General features: G+C 34.7%; 3 protein-coding genes across 3 annotated transcripts; 1 reads left to right on the top strand and 2 right to left on the bottom strand.

Moving 5' to 3' along the window:
• The first annotated feature begins 3,148 nt into the window (after window positions 1–3,148).
• On the top strand, window positions 3,149–7,479 carry LOC114914900 (peroxidase 15). Its single transcript, XM_029269432.2, has 4 exons — window positions 3,149–3,413; window positions 3,506–3,697; window positions 6,564–6,729; window positions 6,815–7,479. Exons 1-4 carry the CDS (start codon window positions 3,204–3,206, stop codon window positions 7,294–7,296), a joined length of 1,050 nt encoding a protein of 349 aa, XP_029125265.1. The 5' UTR covers window positions 3,149–3,203; the 3' UTR covers window positions 7,297–7,479.
• Window positions 7,480–8,419: 940 nt separating this feature from the next.
• LOC145951811 (uncharacterized) lies at window positions 8,420–11,353 on the bottom strand. Its single transcript, XM_083063900.1, has 4 exons — window positions 11,000–11,353; window positions 10,276–10,917; window positions 9,941–10,203; window positions 8,420–9,867 (listed from the first exon to the last, which is right to left on the bottom strand). The coding sequence occupies exons 1-4, from the start codon at window positions 11,144–11,146 to the stop codon at window positions 9,687–9,689; spliced, it is 1,233 nt and encodes a 410-aa protein (XP_082920026.1). The 5' UTR covers window positions 11,147–11,353; the 3' UTR covers window positions 8,420–9,686.
• A 250-nt stretch (window positions 11,354–11,603) lies between these two features.
• LOC145951808 (uncharacterized) lies at window positions 11,604–13,695 on the bottom strand. Its single transcript, XM_083063898.1, has 2 exons — window positions 12,000–13,695; window positions 11,604–11,858 (listed from the first exon to the last, which is right to left on the bottom strand). Exon 1 carries the CDS (start codon window positions 13,593–13,595, stop codon window positions 12,003–12,005), a length of 1,593 nt encoding a protein of 530 aa, XP_082920024.1. The 5' UTR covers window positions 13,596–13,695; the 3' UTR covers window positions 11,604–11,858; window positions 12,000–12,002.
• Window positions 13,696–20,885: the final 7,190 nt, after the last annotated feature.

The raw sequence follows: 20,885 nt of genomic DNA, 5'->3' as shown, positions 1-20,885 counted from the left end.
CTAACGCGCTTACTTGACTGTAAAGAGTGATTGCTCCGAGCCGACGTAAAGGTTGTTCGAGTGCTTGCTATCGTTCGAGGCGACCGTCTAAGGTACGTTTTAATGGCTGGCTTTAATATAGATGTAGAGGATAGGGTTTCAGAAGCTGGCTCTACTGGGGGTAATAGTGTTAGTTCTGCCGACGCGGGTTCGCACGAGTCTTATCAAGAGCGAGCTGATTCTACCGACTCGGGTTCACATGAATCGGCCCAGCAAGGGGCTTCGGACTCGGCCACGCAAAAATCGTCTAGTGTAGAGATTATTGAGGAGCCTGAGCAGTCCCGAAGTGTGGAGGAAGCATCGTCTCTTGAGATGGTTGCGGGTCGACCGGATACTCGCCGAGCCGGTTCATCCACTCGGCGGTTTGGTCCTATAGAAGTGCCCGGCTATAGGTGGGTGCATGGGGAAATTGGTAGTGTCTTTTCTCGATACACCGATAGGGAGTCAATTACATTACTGTTCGATTCGGAAAACTTTGTTACTCTTCCGGATGATGAAGTTCCATCTGGCTTTTTCTTTAAGCCGTGCCGGAACGACGGGTCGTGGGAATCGGATTTCGTGTTTCTTGGCCGAGGGGAATGTGAATATGACTTCTTTTTCGTATATGACTATCTATTCCGAGATTTAGGGGTGACCCTTCCTTTTGATAAATTTTTTATGGGTGTGCTTCGTCTTCTCAACGTCGCGCCAACGCAATTGCATCCGAACAGCTGGGCCGCGATGCAAGGGTTTCGGCAGCTGTGCCTGGCGCTTGGCATGGAGCCAACACCTCACCTGTTCTTATACTTTTATTGTTCTCGGCCAACAAAGAAGGAAAAATGGTTGTCGTTGGTCCGGACAGAACATTGTTTGCTTCAACCCTTCACAGCTTCTTACAAGGGATTTAAAGTTGGGTTTTTCAAGGTGATGATTCGGCCGCGCCACGACAAGAAGTACTTTTTTAATGACACGGGAGAAGCGCTTTTTCCTCTGTACTGGACTCGGGCGCCGAGGAAATACGACGTGGTTTCGAGGTCCAAGATGTCCGCTGAGGAGAAAGATAACTTGGTCGTGCTAGAGAAGTTACCGCGGCTGCTGCCGTGCCGAGATCTTGTTCGGCTACATAAATCTACACAACCTTTGAACGATTTAATTGGTATAGCATCTGTCTTTCGTTTGAATTCCTGCGTTAGCATTGATTTTGACTAGTGTTTGTGCAGGTATCATGGCGAACTACGTTGATGATTTGGATATTCGCGCTTTGATCCAAGGCCGAACTGTAACAGCGCCGGCTCCTCAAGGAGACAATCAGGCTCCGGCTCGCGAGACGGCTCGGCCACAGTCGCAGCCGAAGAGCAACCAGGACGCTCAGAGGGCGAAGGCTGCCAAGAGAAAAGCCGAGGCTGAGGCCGAGGCACGCAGGCGGAAACAACAAAGGTTGCCTGTATTGGTGGCTCCCCAAGGGCTTGTGAGTCCGAGCTTCTTGGCCTCGAACGTCAGTGCTCAAGATTACCTGAGTCAAGATTTGACTTCGGAAATGGGACAGTCGATTCTGGGACAAATGACAGCATCCCATAAGTGGACCTTTTTCTGCGAGTTGCAGGCTCGGTCTCTGGCCTTGGCTCAGAGTATCATGATGCAGCCGAACGCCGAGGCTGACGCACTGCGCCGACAGCTGGCCGAATCTGAAAAATCCGTGCAGGAGACCTTGGCAGCTTTATCGGAGGCGCAAGGTCACGGGAAAAAATGTGAGGCCGAGCTGGACCGAAGGAGCCGCCAAAATGACGATCTTACTCTGAAGGTTCAACAGTTAGAGCATCGGTTGAAGGTCGAGGCTGAGAAGTCGGCCATGCTGTTGAAGGAGCTGGAGACCGAGAAGAGAGAGTTCGGCGCGTACAGGGAGAGGGCCAGGAACAAGGTTTTCTCTCAGCATGAAGCCGGCTTCTCCCAAGCGACTCGGCAAGCTCGATATTTCAGAAATCTTCCGTCAGACTTTCAATTTGACATGACAATGGATTTCCATCGGGGAAAATATGTCAATCTGACTCAGATCCCGCCGAACGAGCAGCTGGATACTGAAGTTCCTGTTCGCCCCACGGTGGGCGCCAAAATGTACCTGTTAGAGGGCACACTCAATCTTCTGTGAGGAAGGGCCGAACGAGATCTTCTAATGCACTCTTCGGAGGAGGAGGGAGGTACCTGCAAAAGGCACTCCGACGCTCAAGTTAGGGCAAGCACTATTTTCTAGGGTAATTAAATGAACAGTGACATACCTCGCTACAAGCGACCTATTTATAACACCTGACATGGGCCTGAGCGTGGTGGGCCTACTCTGACACTTACCAAATTAGGTAATACGATGTTAATCGGCAGGTTATGCCTTAATTGTGCTTTGTCCCTTGTTAACCATGATCGCTATTCTAGTTACTCAATGTTGACTTTTGGCCGAGCCGATACAAAATAACCGAAACGTTTTCTCTCGGCTTCTGGCCGAGCCGATAGGGGTGGAGTACAGCTTTGAACTCCTTGTCGAGCCGAAGTGGTATCTAGGCTGCGTCGTGTTACGTGTCGGTCCACGTGACCGATCCACGTGGTCGGGTCGAGGTGATGTTTGGGCCGCGTCAATATCTGATAGGACATGACATGCCGATCCACGTGGCCGAGAGGGTCCTTCCGGTACAGTCTTATTTGAACTAATATATCATTTTTTTTATGTATAGTAATGGTCATGCAATTTTAATTTTTATACCATTAACTAATTAAAAAGTTACAGATAGCGTATTTTTCATATAATTATATAAAAGTTAACAAATTTATTATATATTAGTAAACTTTGATTTGTTAATAATATAAAATTAATTTATATGCATATCTTTTTTCTCGTAAAACCTAACATCATATATATAAACCACCTAAACTTTGTCACTAACTATGTATACCCTGTTAAATTTATTGAACTGAAACTTGAATTGTTATTTAAATAGAATAGTTATACTGGACCTAGACAAGTCCGTAAGTTATTATTAATAAATTAGAGACATATGAATGTACACCATATTTGACTTTTCTCTTTATGAAGGTAGCATGATTGAAAATTTGAAGCCACCATTTGTCACTCAATAAATAGCATAACCAACCAACAGCAACAGCAACAGCAACAGGCTCATAATTCAGACACGAGAAATATGAGCTCATTCATAGTGAAAGTAGCTCTGTGCTGTGCGGTGGTGCTTTTGCTTGGACCATCCAATGCACAACTCGATAATTCCTTCTACAAAGACACATGTCCAAGAGTGCATTCAATCGTGCGTGAAGTTGTCAGAAATGTTTCCAAATCTGATCCACGCATTCTCGCCAGTCTCATAAGGCTCCACTTTCACGATTGTTTTGTTCAAGTATATATATATATATGTATCTAACTATCAACTTTTATCATTTTAGAAGATTGATTGAAACTGAAATGCATGTTATGTTAATTATGACGCAGGGGTGTGATGCATCAATTCTGTTGAACGACACAGCTACCATCGTGAGCGAGCAAACTGCTTTGCCTAATAACAACTCCATAAGAGGTTTGGATGTTGTCAACCAGATCAAGACTGCCGTCGAGAATGCTTGCCCCGGGATAGTTTCTTGTGCTGATATTCTTGCTCTTGCTGCTGAGATATCTTCTGTTCTGGTATGTGTTTTTCACTTTTATATTCATTATTATTCTCATTAAATCAAAGTCTCACATCCTTTTTAAATAAGAACATAGATAACTTTATATATACACAAAATCTTATATATTAAAGGAGTTTTTTTTTAGTAATAACTAATTCTATATATTCTTTTTTCTTCTTTTTCTTTACCAAAGCTGCACATTCTTTTAACATGCTTCTTCTAACACATTCTCTAACATTATTTCCTTCCATTTCAAATGTCTTTTTAAGGTTTTTATGCAGAAACAAAATAATGTAATATATTTTTTACAAAGTTACACTTTTTACTTCTAAAATTATTAAATCTTGGATGTTTTGTCCTAAATTTTTCCCACAAAATTTACTTTTCAGTTTATAAAATATTTGATTATCCTTGCACCATGTCTCCATTAAACACTAAAATATGTGATGACATTGCATATTTATAATGGTTTTAAACTCAGATAAGCATGTGTTTAAACTACCACAATTTTGTGGCAGTTCACAATCATTATAAAATAATATAGTCACATTATCACACCGTTTAGGATTTATTAAAAATTTAATGTGCAGATAAAATTTTGAAATAATTAATTTTAGTCCAAATGACAAGCGACTTTCGTCATTTTATTAAGTGGTCAAGGATCTATGCATACATAAAATTTAAATTAAGAAGGAATATTCATCTATTTAGTGTTTATCAAATATGTGTTCAATAAAAAATACTCATTGATAATGAATCATAAAAAATAAAAAAAATTGTGATATTTTATATAAAAATTGGGTAAAAATTGTGAAAAATAAAAAGAGTTAAATTTGCGAAATTATATAATTTTATAGAGAAAAAATTATAATTAAGATTTCTTTTTTTCTTGCATGATGAAACAGTTATAAAGTTTTTCTTTATTATATGCTTATTCTATGATAAATGCATACAATTGATAATAAATTGTTCGCGTGTGTGAAATATTCAAACAATCAAACCTCTTAAAGTAAGATGATGGCTTCAAATTTTGTAGATAAAAAATTACGATTAAAAACAGAGACCATATTAAAAGATAATTATAGTTAAGTTATGTGACAGATACATACTTCACGTCGGTAACATAATTAGAAAAATGCATATGAAGCACTTGTTTTTTATTTTTATTTTTATTAATAAATAAATTAATTAAAAATTAAGTGAAAAGTATAAAGACATAACTGACTAAAATACGTAATGTTATTTTAAAGTTCAAAAACAACAAGTAAGATGCATTAAACGATAGTACCATAAATCTCTAGATACCATATTCAATTAGTATGGATATAAAAAGAAATGCTTGGAATTATGTTGCTATCGCGAGGCAAGTAGTTATTGTCAAAATTTTAATGATTCCACGATAAGGCCAATATCAGTAGGAGAACAACTTTTATGTTTTTAAAGTCTATAATAAAAGAAAGAAAGAAAGTAAATAAATAAATAAATAAAATAAAATAAAATAAAAGGTAAGATAATTGTTTGATTGCTTAATAATAGAGAAAAGAAAAGAAAAAGTTATTAAAAAAAATAATAAAAAAATGCATGAGAATAGATATGAAAACAATCATTTATTTTTCCTTGTTCAAGTCCCAATGTCCCATGGGCCATGGCAAAGGGTTATCCAGTTCCTGGGAGGGCGTCGGTGATGCTGCTACAACTTAGAAGGAAGTTTCCGGGTCAACCATCAATTATACTTTAAATAATAAATTATTAATTAATAATAATAATAATAATAATAATAAATAAATAAATAAATAAGCCAAGTCTAAAGGACCCTTGGTAGGCCCTTCTTTAAATATTTATAACTATATAAAATACTAATTTTAGAAAATGATATGGAAACAGATACACTCCAGTTAACACCTAAGGACTAAGGAGATAAGGAGAGAAAATTATATAATAAGCAATTTGATATGATAGGAAAAGAAAGATAAAAATAAATTACAAGTGTCAATGAAAAATTTGAAATATTCAAATATTCATGTATTATAACTATAAATTTTATAAACAAAAACATTTTATTTAATTTATAAAATTGTTTTATTAATAAATAAACTATAATATAAATTTTAAAAATGTAAAAAAAAATTATTTAATTAATAAGAAACTATTTAATAATTAATCATAACTTATTTTTAAAAAAAATATTTTAATATGATTTTTTTAGAATTCATTTTCATAGACTATTTATCTTTAATTTGTAAGAAAAGCACCAAAAAAAAAAAATTTGTTTTGTGTAATGGTTATGACTTATGAGATTATAATGTCTTATGTCTCATCTCGATTTGGGCTGAGGTAACTGGCCTTTTACTCTTTGAGCGCCAGCCCAGGTCCAAGTCTGGAACTCTACTCAATGTGGATTTTTTTTCTCCCGTTCTGACAAAAATAAAAATGTTTTCCCTAATTTTTTTTTATAAGAAGTTTAAGTTTAGGAATGAATTTTTAAAAAATATTTGACTATTTTAAAAACTTGAAAGTTTTAATTAATGATAAAAAAATATTTCTACACATTTTTCATTAAGTTGAATAATTATGTACTTGACAAATTCTAATTAAATAACAGCGTAAAAAATCTTTATATTGTCGATGCATACACTATTTTTGCCATTATATTTTAGAAATTATGTTAATGTTGAATAGATATAATTCGTATAAAAATAATAATTTTTCTTTCCTTAAATTTACTTTCGCGTGACTTTACCAAGAATATGTTTTTTAAGTGGATTTGATGGTCTCCTTGGTCATTTACAATATACCATTTAAAAATAGATAAAACAAAAATGATCTTAAAAAATATGTTCTGAAAACTACTTTCTTACTTTGCTTCTCACATTACTTGTTAGGCCCATGGTCCTGATTGGAAAGTTCCACTAGGAAGAAGAGATAGTTTAACAGCAAATAAAACTCTTGCTAATGAAAATCTTCCGGGTCCTTCTTTCTCCCTTGATCAACTCAAATCTGCATTTGCTAAACAAAACCTCAACACCACAGATCTAGTTGCACTTTCGGGTAAGAGTTTTTTACATTTCAAGAAATATCTATGATAAAATAAAAATGATATTAGTGTATTGACATGTGTGTGTTTCAATTTCAGGTGCTCATACAATTGGTAGAGCTCAATGCAGATTTTTTGTTGACCGATTATACAATTTCAGCAACACTGGTAATCCTGACCCTACTCTAAACACAACCCTTTTACAAACACTACGGGTAATATGTCCTAATGGTGGAGCTGGAACCAATCTCACCAACTTAGACCAAACCACTCCTGATACATTTGACTCCACCTACTTCTCCAATCTTCAGAATCAAAATGGCTTGCTTCAAAGTGATCAAGAGTTGTTTTCCACAAGTGGTGCAGATACCATTGCCATTGTCAACAGTTTCAGCAATAACCAAACTCTTTTCTATGAAAACTTTAAGGCATCAATGATAAAAATGAGCATCATTGGGGTGTTAACAGGAACACAAGGAGAAATTCGAGCTCAGTGTAATTTTGTGAATGGGAACTCTTCAAGTTTGGCTACTCTAGCCACCAAAGATTCTACAGAGGATGGCATGGTAAGCTCAATCTAAGTATGTTAAAAAAAAGAGTGATCTGAAAAAATCAAAGTTCGACAATAAAGAGTTGTATAGGCACATACGTGTTATGTGTGCCCATGGTGAACCCTAATAATGATCGTACTTTGCATTTTCTACGACTAGCTACTACTTTTTTGTGAAATATGATTATGAGAACGAGTTCTTTGATGGTGATTATTTTGGAAGTGATATTTTGTAGTGGATGTCATATAGGTAACATTCATCTTATAAGCAATTAAGATCTCCATTTTAAAAATTAAACTGATATCAACAATAATACATTATTGTAGTGGTATGTTAATAGGAACATTCCATTTTTGAATTTCTCAATAAATGAAACATTGGTTTAATCTATGTAATTTACTTTACCTAATTAATAATACTTCATTGAGAAAACGTAATTGAGGATAGAGGATATATGCCTACACATTAACTATATGACATACACTAAAAGATCATTAACTATTCTTCCATAGTTAGAGTGCTACACATATAAACTTTTGCTTCTTAACAAGTATACACCAATGTTGATATAATTTCATGTCAAGTTACTTGTAATCATTTATCGAAGGAAAAGAATTCTTTTAAATGTAAGTAAGAATTTCACTCAATGTTGGGAATACATTTATTAAGAGTTTATTTTTTATTTACTAATAACGTAAAAAAAATACATTATCTGCAAATTAAAAATCACTATGAATATGAATTTGTGTAATATGCAAATATTTGTTTTCCCTTTTTGTTCTTGAAATTAGAGATTTTAAGGATTTTGTGTGATTAATCAAATTATGGGATTTTTGTAACTGTTACTTTTAAGGGTTTAAGATTGAATCTAAAATCCTAATTATGTATTGAATGCTTATGAATGAATTAAGAGATAAAAGAATTTGAAAATCAAAATTGTAAAATGCAAAAATCATAAACTCACGCAATATGCGAGATCCCACGCTAAACATAGAAAGTATAGAGTAAGGGATTTTCTCTATCATTTTAACACTAAGCATGAGAACAATAACGTGAGAGCAATGGTTCCCTCTAGTTGTTTGGTGCTTGATAAAATTTATTGCAATAAAGTCTCCTTATTGAATTGTTGTTATCTAAAAATATGTGTATTTTGACAACTCCAACAATACACCACAAGACATCCCAATACTTATTGCTTATTCTTCTCGTGAGACCACAATGATCACTAGTACACAAAGGGTGTTTTACGTCGTGTATTTTGACCCTTTTAAGTCGGAAAAGGGTCCGACGTTAATACGGGAGTCGTAAATTTACGTCGCCTCTGGAAGACGACGTAAATTTACGTCGGGAATTTTTCCAGACCGACGTAAAAAGGGGCAAAATCATGCCACAAATTTACGTCGGACGTGGCCTTGTCCGACGTAAATTTACGTCGGTCATTGCAAGGCCCAACGTAAATTTACGTCGGACAACGCCATGTCCGACGTAAATTGTGGCAGTTTTTTTTTTAAAAATGTTTGTAAATTGATATACCCAACACCTGCATATAAATATAATCCAGAATACCAAATCTAAACCAGGCAGTCCAGAATAGAAATTCAAATTGTATTTCAAAATTGAATGACAAAAAGAAAATAATATATAAATCTTAAAAAACATAAATTATGACAATGTAAATCCTATTATCCTAAAAAAGCTATAAAACATGTTTGTCAATGCTATCTAAATAACTAACTATCAAACTATAAACATAATATCTAACTAACTAAACTTAGAAAAAAAGTTGCCCATTGTTCTCTTATCTTGAGCATCTCATCTTCGAGCAATGGAGATGGATCTTGAAAGACCTAAAAGGGTAATTTAAGTGTCATTAATATGCAATGTTAATTATTCTAAAGGTAAATATAGTTAAATAATTTTTTATATGAATTACATGCGCCCAAGAATCAATAATACCCGCAGAAACTATGGCTTTCATCCAATACATGATGTAATAACCACATTCAAACGAGTCTTGTTGCTTATTACACTAAAATGAGAAACAAATAACTATTAATTTCAAAGTCAATAAATTTAAATATTATTGACTGTATGAATTAATTTGCTAACCTTAGGATATATGAAATGCAATGACTTTGATGATCTGACTCTTCCACTTAATATATTAGCTCCAGACACGATTCTAATTAATTGAAATAAAAATAAATGTTAGCCAATATATATAATTACAGTGTTAAAACATAATGAAAAAATTTAGTTACCCATGTAATTGGCTTTTAATTTCCTGGCTTGGTTTTCGATGAAGTGAACAAAACCACACCACGGTATATTCCTTAGGAATGATTACCATTAACTGCCAATGAGACCTACATTGTATGACAAACAAATCAGTTAAAAAATTACCATGATTAAAAAATCAATTAAAAAACTAACCCGTCAATGTATGGAGCCATGTATATATGTCTTCTTGAGTCACTCATCCATGTTTGCATATATTGTTGGATCTGGACCTGAGTGTTTCCTGATTTTTGGATGGATTGAGGCTCAATAAATCCATATACTTCTGCTTGTGCTTGCTCCACACTCAATTTGTCCATGTACCTAACACAAATAATTATTATAAGTTAAATGTAATTATTGTAAATTTAGACTCATAAAAGAAAATATGACTTACATGGCCCACAACTGTATGACAGATATATTTAACATGGAGTTTCCCCCAACAATATCTAATGCATCAGGCAGAGATATGTATAGTGGAACATCAGAGCTATCAACTCCAAAAACTCTAATGTCCCACTGCAATTGAATTGGTTGCTTCTTTAATCGTGGTAATTTGATTAGAAGCTTAGATATGGGATCATCCTCAGCTTCTGCGATATTAGCATCATGAACATGAGGTTCTCTCATGACCTCCTTACCACGATCGATAAAATCCTAAAGAAATAATCAAAATTAGTTAAACAATAATATAATTATAAGAATCTAAAAGAGCAATAATATAATTACCTTTGCCCGTGCTGAAAGCGGCATGACCAAACATTTTGGCCAAGCTAAGAATGTGCCGGTTGCCTGCCCCACTAGTTGAACCTCTGTATTGGGCAAAGGCACTGGAGCAGCAACATCTTGAACTTGGTCAACCACAACCCGTGTCCAGTCTGGCTGTAGAGGGACACCATGGATGGTTGAGCCACCCTCAAATACTCGGCCAATAGCCACTAACCGTGGGGGGTCATCCTCAACATATAACTCGCACTGGTTTGGTACATCAGTGTGAGCATGTTCCCCTGAGGAATTTGGAGCAGCACAACTCCCTTTAGTGTTGACTCGAACACCATCATGAGCAACTGCAGTCTGTTGCTGAGAACGAGCCAAAAGTTCAAACTTCTCTTCAAACTGTTTTTCAATATTCTTCAGTTTCTCTTCAAACTGCATCTCCAATCTCTGCTCCAATTTCTGTATAACCTCTTGACTGCAAGAGTCGACAGTGCTCCTCGATGATCGGCCACCAAAGAAATCTCGATGGCTCCAAGAACCACCAACACCACGCACACGACCTCCGTGCTCTGGCTTTCCTATGGCCGTTGTGAGGATATCATTCCGACCATCGGAAACAAATGAGCCCTGGGTGCTCTGCTCAACTAAATCCTCCTGCAACAATAAGGAAGATTAAAAAATCTTATGAATTAAATGAGTTGAAATGAAGAGTCTTAATTTGTATATTTTTACTTACTATTTTATTAGCAACGACCCTTGCAGACTCAGAAGTCATTTGCCCATCTGGTTTTGTCCGGGCTGCTATCCACATCTCATGGCGGGGAGGTGACTCCACACGGTCAGCATCCTCAACCCCGGCTGCCTGTGCCCTAGCCTTCTTCATTTGCTTTTTTTTTCTTTCATATCCCCCTCTTGACAATAGATGGGGTGCATCATTCTTGGCTTGTCGTTCTTGGGCAGCTATTCTTTTAGCCTGCAATAATACAAAAAAAAAATGAGATAAATTAAAATATACCTTAAGTATTTGTGTCAATGTAAAAGTTATCAATAACTAACCTGCCACGAAGGGTCCAATCGAGTGGCACAAAATTGCATCCACTCCTCATCAGTGATTTGGTACTTTAGACAGGGAGTCTCATTTTGGCGCTCTCCAAATACATACTCCCGTGTCAAGAAAGTCTTGAAGTCTCTCCACCTACTGGCAAGGGAAGATAACATCTTCCTCCTCATGCCCTCAGTGTTGGGAATGTCAAAATTTTGCTATGAAAATAACAACAAATAATAAATAATGTATTTAAGTTATATAATATTGAAAGGATGTGAAAGTATATACCTGAATATCCTGTCACATGAGGTTCTTGTCAACCTCCTGAACGTCATCCCATGATGGAATGATAATAGAAACATGTCGTCGAGCTAGGACTCCCAAATAGCTCTTAAACTTGGCAGCATTTGGGCCTGATGCCTTGCCAGAACGAGGATCCACCTCAACCGGTGTCCTCTCCTTGGCAATGCGCCCAGCTGTCAACCCAGACAATCGAGTGACAGATCTACCTTCCCTCCTTCCACTGCCAGACCCAGAATCCTCCATAATCCTGAAAAAATTAAACTGTCATTATTAAAACAATGAATTAATTGAATAGACAAATAAAGTAAAAAAGATAATAACAATATAGCAACAAAATAACTAATAAAAAAACAAATAATAAAAAAACAAATAATACATAAACAGAAACCTATTAGGTTGGAATGTTTTCCCATATTCCTTCATCATGATCACTTCGAATAGCATGTATTTCGTCCACTTCATTGTCCGCAATAGGACCAAATGATCTGTTTGAAAAAGACGGTGTCTCATGCATATCTAGAGACTCATCTTCGTGAGTTCCATGCATGGTTCTTCCTTCGAGGACCACTGACCATTTCTCATTACATGGATCCTTTACATAAAAAATTTGTCTTGCTTGATATGCCATAATAAAAGGTTCATCCTTATAGCCGACCTTATTCAAATCAACCAAAGTAAACCCTAAATCATCTGTCCGCACACCTGTATTGCCATCAACCCATTTACACTTGAACACAGGCACTCTAAATGTAACATAATCAATTTCCCATATGTCTTCTATGACTCCGAAATAACTCATGGATGCTGTAATGGGATTTTTATCTTTTGAACTAGCAAAGTGCACAGCCTCAGCCTGAATTGTAACCCCACTATTTTGTACTCTACTTTTGTCATCTTCTGTTTTTGTATAGAAACAATATTTGTTAATGTCATACCCACCAAATGTAATGACATCGTTGTTAGGCCCACGCGCGAGTCTCAAAAGTGTATCAGAAGCATTAACCTCACCATAAACCTTTTTCTTAAACCAAGCTAAAAAACTCTTGTTATGTTCATTCAATACCCATTTCTCAGTCATCCGAGGGTGTGCTATCTTGATTTCATCTATGTGTTCTGATATGTAAGGAATTACTTCATCAGTGTTGTTCAATATGTACAAATGTGCTTGGTCAACTTCTGTTCGACTCACAGTTCTAATCTTTAAACTTCGACTACCCTTACCAAATTGTTTCCCATCATGTCGAGTCTTGGGAATTCCTATTGGTTCTGATTTCGACATGTACCCTGAACAAAACTCAATGGCTTCTTCTGCAATGTACCTCTCCACAATAGAGGCTTCTGGGCGGTATTGATTCTTGACATATCCTTTTAAGATCTTCATATATCTCTCAACAGGGTACATCCATCTAAGATAAACCGGGCCACACAATCGAATCTCCCTAACCAAATGAACTATCAAATGCACCATGATATCAAAAAATGAAGGTGGAAAATACATTTCCAATTGACACAAGATTGTGATTGCTTCATTTTCTAACTCATCTAACTTTATAGGGTCAATTACTTTGTTGCAAATGGCATTGAAGAATAAACACAATCGAGTAATAGCAACTCTAACAGAAGATGGTAAAATGTTACGAATAGCCACAGGCAAAAGTTGTTGCATTAACACATGACAATCGTGAGACTTTAAACCAATCAACTTCAAATCTTGCATAGACACCAGACTCTTAACATTTGAGGAGTACCCTTGTGGAACTTTCACACTGCTTAAGCACTCACAAAAGCTTTTTTTTTCTTTCTTTGATAGAGTATGACAAGCTGGAGGCAAGTAAGTGCGTCTTCCAATAGACTGAGGATGCAACTCATAACGTATACCCATGTCCACCAAATTTTGTCGTGCTTTCACTCCATCTTTAGTCTTTCCTTTGATGTTTAGCAATGTCCCAATTACACTATCACAAACATTTTTCTCCACATGCATCACATCTATGCAGTGTCTAACATCTAACTTGCACCAGTAAGCAAGATTAAAGAATATTGATCGTTTCTTCCAGATATTTCTCTCAGTTGACTTCTTTTGCGTCTTTCCGAACACAATGTTAATGTTCTTCACCCGTTGATATACTTCTTCACCATTGCGCGATGTCGAGGCAATTTCATCCTCTTAACTTCCATTGAATGCTTTCTTCAATCTACGGTATGGATGACTACGAACAAGAAACTTACGATGCCTAGTGTACGCAGTCTTTTGCCCATGTTTCAATTGGGTATAACTTGTGTTTTCTTCACATATAGGACATGCATAATGACCCTACACACTATACCCACTCAGGTTACCATATGCTGGAAAATCATTTATTGTGCAAAATAACATTGCACGCATGGTAAATTTTTCTTCACGATATGCATCAAACACCTCCACTCCTGTGTCCCATAACATTTTCAAGTCATCAATCAATGGACTAAGATACACATCTATGTCATTTCCTGGTTGTCGGGGACCTGATATCATCATAGACAACATAATATATTTTCTCTTCATGCATAGCCAAGGAGGCAAATTATAAATGACCAACAAAACTGGCCATGAACTGTGTTTACTACTTAAGTTCCCATAAGGATTCATGCCATCTGTAGCTAAACCAATTCTCAAGTTTCTTGACTCTGCACCAAATTCTGGAAATGTTTCATCAATCCTCTTCCATTGCAGAGAATCAGCTGGATGTCGAAGAAAGTTGTCACATTTTCTACCATTTTCATGCCATGTGAGGTTTTTTGCATCTTCTTTAATGGCAAACAATCTTTTAAACCTAGGTATTATTGGCAAATACCATAAGACCTTAGCAGGGGGACCCTCTATTTCTTCCTCACCATTACTTCCATCAGTTTTCTTTTTGAACCGCGACAATCCACATGTGGGACACACTTTCAGTGTAGCAAAATCATTTGTATATAATATGCAATCATTAGGGCACGCGTGTATCTTCTTATACTCCAAACCCATTGGACATAGTATCTTTTTTGCCTCATAGTTGCGATTAGGTAACGTGTTATCTTCTAGAAGCATCTTCTTCAATAACTCCAACAATTCTGTGAAACTTTTATCAGTCCAACCATTTCTTGCTTTTAAACTAAACAATTTTAAAGTTGCTGATAATCTTGTAAACATACTGCATCCTGGGTATAATGGTTGCTCAAAATCAGACTTTAAGGTATCATACACATGTGCTCTTTCAAAATTTTCTTCACCAACATCACGTATCATCTCTTCTAAGTTATCGTTCATCCCTTCAAAATTTTCAGTTGTTGACACTATTGGAATGTCTAATATTTCTCCGTGCCATGTCCATACTGTATAACTCTTCACAATACCATATATAAACAAGTGATCACGTATTTCTCCAACTTCTTGACGTATCTGATTCAAACATCGAACACATGGACAATAATATGCCCCTTTGATGGGTTTCCCATTTTCTCTTGCAAATTGTAAGAACTCTTCAACTCCATTTCTGTACTCTTGACTAATGCGACTTGCATTCATCCAACTTCGATTCATTATCTATATATTAACACAAATTAACTATTGACTCAGTTATTCATAATTTTTTTAACCTAAACTACAACCCTAAAAAATCGATGGTAAACTAAAGGCCAATGCCTAAAAAAGTCTCTTCTTTAATGCATCTGGAACGGCCCGTACTGAAACTAGAACGGGACGTTCCAGATCAACAAATTACAACAAAAAAAATTCCAGTAGAACGGGCCGTTCTCCATGCAGAACGACCCGTACTGCTTGCAGAACGGCCCGTTCTGCAAGGAGAACGACCCGTTCTGCAAGGAGATCGGCCCGTGCTGCAAGGAGAACGGCCCGTTCTGCAAGGAGAACGGTCCGTTCTGCAAGGAGAACAACCCGTTCTCCTTGCAGAACGGGCCATTCCAGAGGAACAAATAGCAAAAAAAAAACAAATAAATTACGGGGACAACAAACTAACCTCAAACGACCAACGTGCTGACACTTACAAACTTGGATACGTTGAATGTAGCCGTAAACGCAGTGGGAGACTCAAGTAATTCAGAGGGTTTCGTATAAACTGTGAGTGCGGGAATGAAAATGGGACTTTGGGGGCAATATAGGAGAACTATTACGTCGGATAAGGCTTCGCCGACGTAAATTTACGTCGGCCTTGGTGGACTCTGACGTAAATTTACGTCGGACGTGGGTGGGACCGACGTAAATTTACGTCGGACTAAAGGGGACCGACGTAAATTTACGTCGGAATAGAGGTACCCGACGTAAATTACCTAATTTACGTCGGTCTACGAGAGGTCCGACATAAATTAGTCTCCACTTATTTACGAAACTGCCACCGCGTTTTTACAACGTCGGTGTTTGTGGTTTGCGACGTAAATTGGGTGACGTAAATACTCTTTTTTGCACTAGTGGATGTTGTCTAAAATGTGCAATAACAAATCTTAATAACATAGTTTGGACATACAACCAATTGTAACAAATTTGCCAAATATTACTTACCCTTCCACATGTCAGCATTATATGAGAAATTGATTTCATTTGTTCAAAAAACCAAGAACACATGTTGTCATTATTTGATAGTTACACTCCCATGTTATTGAGATTTTGTTTTGTTGGTAATTTGTCCAAATACACCCTCCAAAGAAAATAAATGACCTAATGTGTGATTCTAATACTTCATATGATCTTAAAATTTTCCTTTCCTTATTATGATCAAAATTTCATCCCATGTAGGAGATTTTTTCGTAAGTTGTTCACTATTATTGTTTTCCACAACTGATTATATATCTTCTCCATTAGGCATTAGAGACACCATACTAAAATGTTGTTCTTCCATGCTTTCTAATTTGGACATGTAATTCATAGAAGGCAAATCATATGAGAATATAATGAATATCTTATCTAGGTTATACAATATTTAGATTTTGTGACAATTTGGTTAATAGATAATTAATCATAACATCTTTTAGTTCATTGGTAAAGACAAAACTAAGTCTTCTATGATATTATAACTTTTTTATAGAATGATATTTATTGTTATGAATTATCTCTTCTTAAGTAGTAGATAGCAAACAATTGTCATTTGTTATTTAAAAAAAATAGCTTCAAGCTTGTTGATACACTTATTTGAAATCATTACATCTCACTAGCTCGCATCAATTATTCATTGTCTTTGCCTCATTTTGTAACCATCATTTTCCATACTTTTTCTTTGTACAATATCATAAAAATGGTGAATGCAATAGGAAAACAAAAATAATCAAACTTAAAAATTCAAATAACAAAAAGCTTTTGATATGTGGTGATTTTCTAATATAAACAACAACGATGATATTTGCATCTGTTACTAGTTAGTATAAAGAAAAATAAAATGTCACCAACAATAACATTAACCATCACTTCAAATTCTTTCATACATCACTACATTGATTGCTCCATATTACATTTCCTCGTCATCCTTGTCCACACCATTTTTTGCATTCATCTTAAGGTTTTCTCCAATTATCAAATGGTTATTTATCACTTATTGTTAATAATGGCAATGTTTGGTCAACATTGTGCTATCACTATAAGTATCAAACAAACATATTTTGAATCAAACTTACATATATACAAGTAAAAAAAATTAATATGCATTAATTTTTTGTGTCACTCAATGTCAACACTTCCTTATATGCTAATGTCACCATGATTACATCTTGAGATGGCAAATCGAACTTCGACCCATAGGCCAACCCATAAAAAAATAGCGAGTTAGGTTATGCATCCTAATCTGTCTCATCAGTTGCCTAACTTGTTGAGCCAAATGATAAGTCGAGTTGGCCTACCGGTTGCCTAAATTTTTATTTTTTATTTTTTTAATGTTAAATTTAAATAAGTAATGTCAGATTTATTATATGTTAATTTATGATTTTTAAGGTAACAAATATGTTGCGTATTTAATTTTTTATTATATGTAATTTGAGATTTTTTGTAAAGTAAATATGTTAAAAGAATAATAATTATTATTATTATATTATAATTTAAAATTTATTTTATTATTTAGGTACATTAATTTATATTGGTCCTTTAGATATTAAAAAAGAAATATGTTAGAAAAGATACCTAAAATAAATATGTAAATTTTTTATAATTTTTTTGGAAAGCTAATTTGTTGCCTGCCAACCCACCTTTAGGTGAGGTGAATCAAAGCATCCAACCATTTGTATTTGAAGGGCTGACAATTAGGGGTGGGCAAAATGAACTGAACTGGATTGAACTTATAAAAACTATACTGAACTTAAAAATAGTTCTCATGAACTGAACTAAACTAAATATTAGTTCAGACGAACTGAACTGAACTATTTTTTTGTGTCATTGAACTGAACTGAACTATACTATAAAAACTTGAACTAAATTGCAATTTAAACTGCACTGAACTATTATGATATTTTGAATTGAACAATTTTAACTCATTGATCTATCAAAATAGGACACATTTGCCAACATTACTTTATTTTCCATTTTATTTAAAATTTTCAAAGAAAAAAATATAAAATTAATAGTCAAACAAACTCAGTAAATTTTAAGCCTAAAAATAAGTATAATTGATCCGTTAAATTCGTCAAAATTGATACAATTTTTTTTTATCACTTTTTTTCCTAAAGTTTTGGTTATTAGACTATCGAGTTAATCCATTAAGACATAACATGTTAGACACATTTAATTTTTATCTTTTTATAAAAATAGTTCAATTTTTATAATTCAGTTTAATTTTATAGTTCAATACAGTTAACTTTTCAATAGTTCAGTTCAGTTCAGTTTTTTTTTTAAACTGTTCAGTTCAGTTTTTTTACAAACAGTTCAATTTTTTATAGTACAGTTCAGTTCAGTTCATCACCTGTTCAGTTCAGTTCAGTTTTTTTTTGCTCACCCCTACCCTACTGACAATAAAACAAGTCTAATGAACTGAACTAACTCATTTTATCATCCTGATTTTACCTTTCAAAAATTGTTTCTTACCAATATCCATCAAAATAACATTCTAAGTGTATTTCTAATGACATTATCATTTGAAAGTGAAAGTAAAAAAAAATGATAAGCTAAAATTTGATATTTCATAAAAAAATTAATTTATTCTTAACAAAAATAATCCTAATTAAAAATATTTTTTCATTTGATTTCAATTAAATTTTGATGAAAAATCTGGATCTAAAGCAATTTTGATATTTTAAAAGTCAAGATTTCATTAACGCTATAAGTCATATACTTCCGTCAAAAATAATTTTCTTTCGAATTGAAAATAGTGTCAATAAAACTATTTAATTTTATAGGTGTTTCTAAAATAAAATTAAAATGTTATTATTAATTAAAATTAATTAATTAAACTATTTTTATTAGTTCCAATGAATATGTTATTTCTTTATCATAAAAAGATTAATGGTGTATCATATTTAAAAACAATCTAAATAGAATTGTACTTGTATTTATATTAAGATAAAATTATTTTTTTTGTCTAAAATTTACCCAACAAATATTCATATCATTAATTAATAATATTAATAATAATAATAATACCCAAAAAAATATAAATATTAGTTAAAGAAAAATATTGGCAAGAAATTACTTAAAATACACCCATAAGATAAACAAAATGATAAGTTAGAGTTTGAAAACATGTAAATATAAAAAACAATTCTTTAACCTACAACATCATAACAAAACATACATGCAAGCTAACATTCCAAGCAAACATGTATCACATCCATATCATGTCAAACAAGACATTCAAAAATGCACATGATCACATCACATACATACATCATATGCAAATATTTCAACCAATGTGTTGTCATACATTCATTTACATAAATCTCCTAAAATGAATAGTTTAAGTGACTCCATCCTAACAAACTAACCTAATCATTTTTGCACCCGAAGCATCGACTTGATCATAATAAAATGAGACACAAATCTCTCCTTTGATTTCTCGAGTCTGGTCACTTATAATAGGAAAGTTTAGTTCCACTATTAGGAGTGGTACAATTGGGTATAGGCGTACCACGACCTTGACATGTATTATCAAGTCATATGTGGAGTTAGTCCACTAGCCATTCTTAAGAAACCATACAACCTTCCCAAGTACTTGGTTAAGAGTTGTAACATTCGACCTCCTACTTTACTCAATCACTAACTAAAGACTCAAAACACCTTAAAAACTCACTAATAGAGATACACCTACCCAAGGATGATTTTCTAAGAATTGCCTACCTGAGCAACACTTCAAGATTCCCTATATGGGATCTTTAATTTTCAAAATATTTTTCTCTCCTCAAGTCTTAAGTTAGTCAACATATCTTAATAGCATACCGCATTTTCAACATCTACACCTCACCATACATTAATTATATACATCACATCTAGTCAATGCATATAGAGATCATCAATAATATTATTCATATATGACATATTAATGCTCTTCAAAATCATACATATGTACAACATCCATATACTCACCACCATCCAACACCACACAAACATTTAAACACGTCATATCCAATCAACATATGCAGAAGATTCATCTTATAATCATCGATATATGCCATATTTAATCAGCATATATAGAATAATCCTCATACATCATACAAGCTCACCAAAACACCAACATATCATTCAGGCATCCCACATCCAACACAACATACTTTGCACCCAGTGTCATCAAGGCAAGAAACTCTCTATCTTGCTCACGCTCAACGCCATTCAAATCGTGTCAGGCGTGACTAAGGTAGAGATCCCTTAGGACCTCGTGCCAGATGTGGCACAATGCACATCCGACCTCATCTCAAGAAGAAAGTTTTTACTTAACTCATGTCTGACGTCACCTCAGTGGCACCCAACATCACCAAGTCAGACTTATATACCTCATAACTTATATCTAAGTCAAATAACAACATGCAACACCGATCTTTCAAAATCACCCAAGAATATCTTCGTAGTTCAAAACACCAAAAACTCATCTCCCACACCATTCAATTCAATTTCAACCACATGAAAGTCCACATTTGATGTAAACAACAAATCATTCATCAAATCACCAAATCAGCTTGTCGTAGCTTCCCTTAACTCAAACCCTAAATCAAATGAGTTTCCAAACTTCAAGTTCACAAGCTCCTCACCAACCCATGACTCTCTATTCATAGCTCAAGCTTCGAATTTGTTACTCTCAATTACAATTCTCACACTCCAAAGGAACCTAAA

The sequence above is a fragment of the Cajanus cajan genome, chromosome 1 (genome assembly GCF_000230855.2).
Source record: "Cajanus cajan strain Asha chromosome 1, NIPB_CcT2T_4, whole genome shotgun sequence".
Classification (NCBI taxonomy): Eukaryota; Viridiplantae; Streptophyta; class Magnoliopsida; order Fabales; family Fabaceae; genus Cajanus; species Cajanus cajan.
The sequence above is the reverse complement of the archived record's forward strand: the minus strand, read 5'-3'. Positions and strand labels throughout refer to the sequence as shown.